At 59.5% G+C, this 4,810-nt stretch overlaps 1 protein-coding gene across 1 annotated transcript; it reads left to right on the top strand.

Annotated features, from left to right (window-relative positions):
- The first annotated feature begins 289 nt into the window (after positions 1–289).
- Positions 290–2,367, top strand: CAMK2N1 (calcium/calmodulin dependent protein kinase II inhibitor 1). Its single transcript, XM_039228944.1, has 2 exons — positions 290–556; positions 2,057–2,367. The coding sequence occupies exons 1-2, from the start codon at positions 391–393 to the stop codon at positions 2,125–2,127; spliced, it is 237 nt and encodes a 78-aa protein (XP_039084875.1). The 5' UTR covers positions 290–390; the 3' UTR covers positions 2,128–2,367.
- The last annotated feature ends 2,443 nt before the right edge of the window (positions 2,368–4,810 follow it).

The raw sequence follows: 4,810 nt of genomic DNA, 5'->3' as shown, positions 1-4,810 counted from the left end.
CAGGACCGGCCCGCCCGGCTCCCCGGGGTGCGCCCTCCTCGGCCCCGCGCCCCGCGGGCTCGCCGGGACACCCCCCGCTCCGGCTCGCGGCCCCGCCCGGCCCCCGCCCAGCTCCCGAGCGCGCCGAGGATGTGAGTCCTGCTCGCCTGTGCCGGAGCAGCAGCCACTCGCGCGCCGAGCCGGAGCGCAGCGCAGCGCCGGGCGCTCCCCGGGTCGCTCGGGCGGGCGGCGCGCTCTCGCCCCAGCGGTGCCCCTCGCCGGCGCCACCGCCGCCGCAGCCCGCGGGCCGTCCCCGGCCGGCCGCCCCCGGCCCCAGCGCCGCTGACCCTGTCCGCCGCGGGCGGGGACGCGGGCGGAGGAGGCGCCGCCGCGGAGCCCCCGGACGCGACCATGTCGGAGGTGCTGCCCTACGGCGACGAGAAGCTGAACCCCTACGGCGACGGCGGCGACGTGGGCCAGATCTTCTCCTGCCGCCTGCAGGACACCAACAACTTCTTTGGCGCCGGGCAGAACAAGCGGCCGCCCAAGCTGGGCCAGATCGGCCGGAGCAAGCGGGGTGAGTTCGCTGCCCCCTCCCCGGACGCCCCCTTTCTTGGGCGCCGAGGCCTGGCCGAGGTTTGTGGGGCTCTTCCGCACCCGGGAGCCGGTTCCGACCGAATGGAATCCCATCGCGCGGAACTGGGGGGGATCCCGCACTGCGGGTTGGGCACAGGCTGGCCGCGGAAACCCCTCCCCCTCAGCCCGATTCCCGCCGGGGTCACCTAGGGGGCGTGGCGGCTTCTAGCGGCCGCGGGGGCCGGAAGGTTATTCCCGGGTCCCCCACCCGCGCCAAAGTTTGCCTTTCGATTTCTACCCCCTCCCCTTTTGCGCAGTGTAGTCGAAGCTGTGCTCGCTCTACAACCCGGGGTGGGGGGGGGCGTCCCAGGGCTCCCCAAGGGACGGCGTGGAAAACTGCCGGGCGAGACCCCACTAGCGCGGAGAAGGCGAGGGTCTTTCGGAGCGCCCGGGCTTCTCATTGTTACTTGGCAGGGGGAGGGGTGGCCGAGCCCCGGCGCTCGGCGCGGGAGCTGGAAAAGCCCCGGGGAGACTGGGACGCGGAGAAGCCCCAGAGGCGCGGGGACGAGGAGGGAGACCGGCAGCTGCCGGGAGAGACTGAGACGCAGAGATGGGCTGGGGGAGGCGGGTGGTGGCTTGGGAGGGGGAGACCGAGAGGGGCAGAGACCGAGACAAAGCTCCGGAGAGGGAGCCAGAGCGGGAGACCCCGTGAGCCGGGGACGCCAGTCTGGGGAGGGTAGAAAAGCAGCTGAAACAATGAGGGCCACCGACACCCCAGATGGAGAGAGACCCGGAGACCTCGACAGGTGACGGCCACGCCGAGAGACCGATGGCTGGACAGAGGAAGGCGAGGCTAGGTGGGGAGCGACGCTGCGGGGCCGGGCCGGCGGGGGGCCGGCAGCGCGGGAGGCTCCGACCTCTGCGGCGGCGGGCGGCGCGGAGGGGCCGCGCAGGAGGGGCCGCCCGCCCTGGCGAGGCCTGACCCCGGACCCGCCGCGCGCTGAGGCCCCGGAGTCCTCCCCTGCGCCTCGCACCTCCTCACCCAGAGCCTTGGCCGCCCGCGCCGCGCTCCGGACACCCCCGAGGGTCCTAGAGCCGGAGACCTGGGCTCCTCCTCCCCGCCCTCTCCAGCCCCAGAGCCTTCTTTCTAAATAAATGCGCCCGGGCAGAGGTGAGGTGGGGTGAAGACGCGCGGTCAGTGAGCGTCTCGGCTGCGGCCGGGCCTGCGGGATTTGCGCCGTCTTTGCTGCCTTTTCTCGGAAAGCGGGCGGGACGCAGCGGGCGGTGGGGGGAGTGGTTCAGAGGAAAGCGGCGCGGGGTCCCCCCGCCCAGGCAGAGGAGGATGGGGCTGTGTCGGCGCGCCAGGAGCCCCCCCTCCCTCGCCCTCCCGCATTTCCGCGTCCCCAGGCTCGTGGGAAACGTCGGAGACCCTCCCCCGCCCCCTTACCCCCCCCGCAGACCCAAGCGCGCTCACGTCTCCTTTTCTCCCCTTTTTTTGCAGTTGTTATTGAAGATGATAGGATTGATGACGTGCTGAAAAATATGACAGACAAGGCACCTCCTGGTGTCTAACTCCCCCCACCCCCCAAAGACAATGAGTTAAAGGGAGAGAATAAGAACGGCGGTAACAGTCATTGGCAAAAAGCATGAAAAGAGAAAGCACTTTGAAATTTATTACTAGCTTGCTACCCGCGATGAAATCAACAACCTGTATCTCGCGTCAGGCCGGGAGGCAGATGAGGCGGGAGGAGGAGGAGGAGGAGAAGGCTCTGGGCTCCTCAGCAAAAACAAAAATTAAAAAAAAATTAAAAATATGAAAATCACTCTAAACACACACACACACACACATACACACACAAAGAAATAAAGAAGTCTCAGTTGCAGCTACTTGTCAAAATTAATACCTATTTCTTTTTATATACAGTGAATATTGCACAATTATAGATCTGGATTTTGAGCCACTTAAATAATGAAGCAGCGACACCGGGTGTTTTGAATGTTGGCATTCTTCGCTGATTTGGCTGTTCCCAATGTTTACATTATTTAATCTTGCAAAAATGGTTCTGTGCACTTGGATGTGAAATGCTGTCCAGTTTTTTTTTTTTTTATGTTGTTCTCCTTGGATGTACAAGAAAAAAAAATCAGCAAACGATCTCTATAGATATTGTTTTATTTTGGTCATCTTTTGAAGTTATCAGGAATGTGTTTAAAACAAGAAGAGAACTTTTCTAAGGAATGATACCTAGACCGAATCATTGTCTTATTTTAAAATGACTTGTAAAGCTTGTGTTTCTCTGTTGCTGCGAGCTATTTGCCCAAGTTAATGCAAATGGACACCTTTTATATGTCAGGAAAAAAAAACACACAAAAACAAAAGAAAAAAAAATGCTTGAGCTTTTTCTAACCTCTTCCTGCAGTCTGTTGTGTGAGCAGCCTGTTTTTTCTCTCTAATATTGTGTCAGTTTATTCTCTTTGATGGGCTGTAAAAAAAATATAATCACGAGAGTGCCAAATATCTTGAAATGCCAAAAGGCATTTGGGTTTCTTTCTTTTTCCCTGTGCTCTGAGTCCACGTTAAGGAATGCTTGGAGTGTCTTTTCTGTTATTTATAGGGGTTCTCTTAAGGCACACCAGCTGCCTGTTTTGCATGGTATTTGCAAAAAAACGCCTCTTGCGTGAGGAAATCTTTTACCACTTTTTGTTTGCAACTTTGGACCTCAAGAGGTTTCTTTCCTCCCCTGTTCCCTCTTTTCTTAATTCGATATTCTGGATGTTGCACCTTTAACCAGCACACAGGGCTATTTCTCCAATGTACAATAAAAGAATTGTTCCTGTGTCTCACTCCTCTCTCGTCTCTGCTTTGGTGGGGGGTGGGGGTGGGGGAGATTTGCTTTTTGTCTGCTGGCTGCAGATGAGGAGGGAATGGTGGCTGTGGCCAGTGGTGTGGGGGGACTGTGTGGGTTGGGCGCAGATGGCAGGAAAGACATTGCATTGGCAGGGCCATCGCCCAAGGGAGAGTTTATTCCATTTGGGGTTGCATTTGTCTCCCTGCTTCCCTGAGGTTTCTGCCATCCCTTGTGGGGTGTGCAGAGAACGAGGTCCTGTACATCAGGCGGCAGGCAGTCTTGCTAAGAGCAACGTTAGAGGCTGGTGGGCTTGGCTTAAAATCCCAATTCCTTCCCTTCCCAGCTGTACGGCCTTGAGCAAATCTCCTCGCATCTTGAGGCCTCAGTTTCCAAATCTGTGGGGTGGGGATAATGTAGTGCCGGTCTCATGAGGTTGCAGAAGGATTAACAGCACCAAGCACGTGGTGGCCCTCCGTGTTGGGCCACCGTGTGCCTGTGTGATGCTTCACTAAGGACCACCTGTCCTCAGAAGCTGGGTTGACTTCATTGCAGTGTTCACAGGTCACTGTATGAGGGAGAAGCCCCGTGTTCGGGGCCCACAGCCTGGTGGGTCTCCACGGCTTCCCCAAATCACCGCTTGAGCGAAAGCTCATTATGAAAAAAAACATCTCAGGCCCTTGTTGGGCTCTGGAGCAGTTAATGGTGGTGCAGCGGGGCCCTGCGGGAGGAGGGGTAGGGAGAAGGATTTGGGCCTGAAGAGGTTTTTCTCCTGGGCTGTTCCGCATCCAGGAGCCTCAGTGCCTGGGAGCTTTTAATGTGTTTGTTGTAAAACTGTCAGCCAGGGAGTCACAACACAGCTCACGGTGACAGGAGCCTGATTGTGACTCAGACATCAGGTAAGACAGGCTCCAGGGTGGCAGCGGTAGGGGGGAAAGGGGGGCTCCAGAAGGCCTGTGGGGGAGGAAGTGAGGTCTCATCCCCCTTTCCAGGCAGTGTGGGCCTTGAGCTTCTGGAAGGCCCATCACAGCTGGACTGCACATCAGTCATTAGTAGGAATGGGGCGGGGGGGGGGGGGGGGTGCATGGGGGCCGCGCTCTCCCGGCTCTGCTGCCGCGTCTGTTGCAGCAACACAGCCCAGCAGTGCAGGGGCGACAGCAGGGTTGGCTCCTTCCTGGGGCAGAGGGGTGCTCAGTGCTCAGGGGGGGGGGGGGGATGGGGCGGGGGGGGGGGGCGAGCCAGGGCTGGTGGCCAGCAGGACGATCAGGGGCGCTAGCTTGGTTTTCCCAGGTGCCTAGCCCTTGTCCTGAACCTGGCCCTCCGCGCTCCCAACGCCAGAAAATCCCAGTGTTTTTGAGCTGATGGGCCTTTAGGCACCACAGAGCCCAACTCTTCCTCCGTGGTTTTCCCCA

Source organism: Hyaena hyaena, unplaced genomic scaffold (assembly GCF_003009895.1).
Source record: "Hyaena hyaena isolate Hyena2069 unplaced genomic scaffold, ASM300989v1 scaffold_35, whole genome shotgun sequence".
Classification (NCBI taxonomy): domain Eukaryota; kingdom Metazoa; phylum Chordata; class Mammalia; order Carnivora; family Hyaenidae; genus Hyaena; species Hyaena hyaena.
Note: the sequence above shows the minus strand (reverse complement) of the source record. Positions and strands in the feature narration are given on the sequence as shown.

Coding starts and splice junctions, on each gene's coding strand:
- CAMK2N1 (XM_039228944.1), top strand. CDS start 391: ATGTCGGAGGTGCTGCCCTACGGCGACGAGAAGCTGAACCCCTACGGC. Junction 557..2,056: donor GATCGGCCGGAGCAAGCGGG/GTGAGTTCGCTG, acceptor CTTTTTTTGCAG/TTGTTATTGAAGATGATAGG.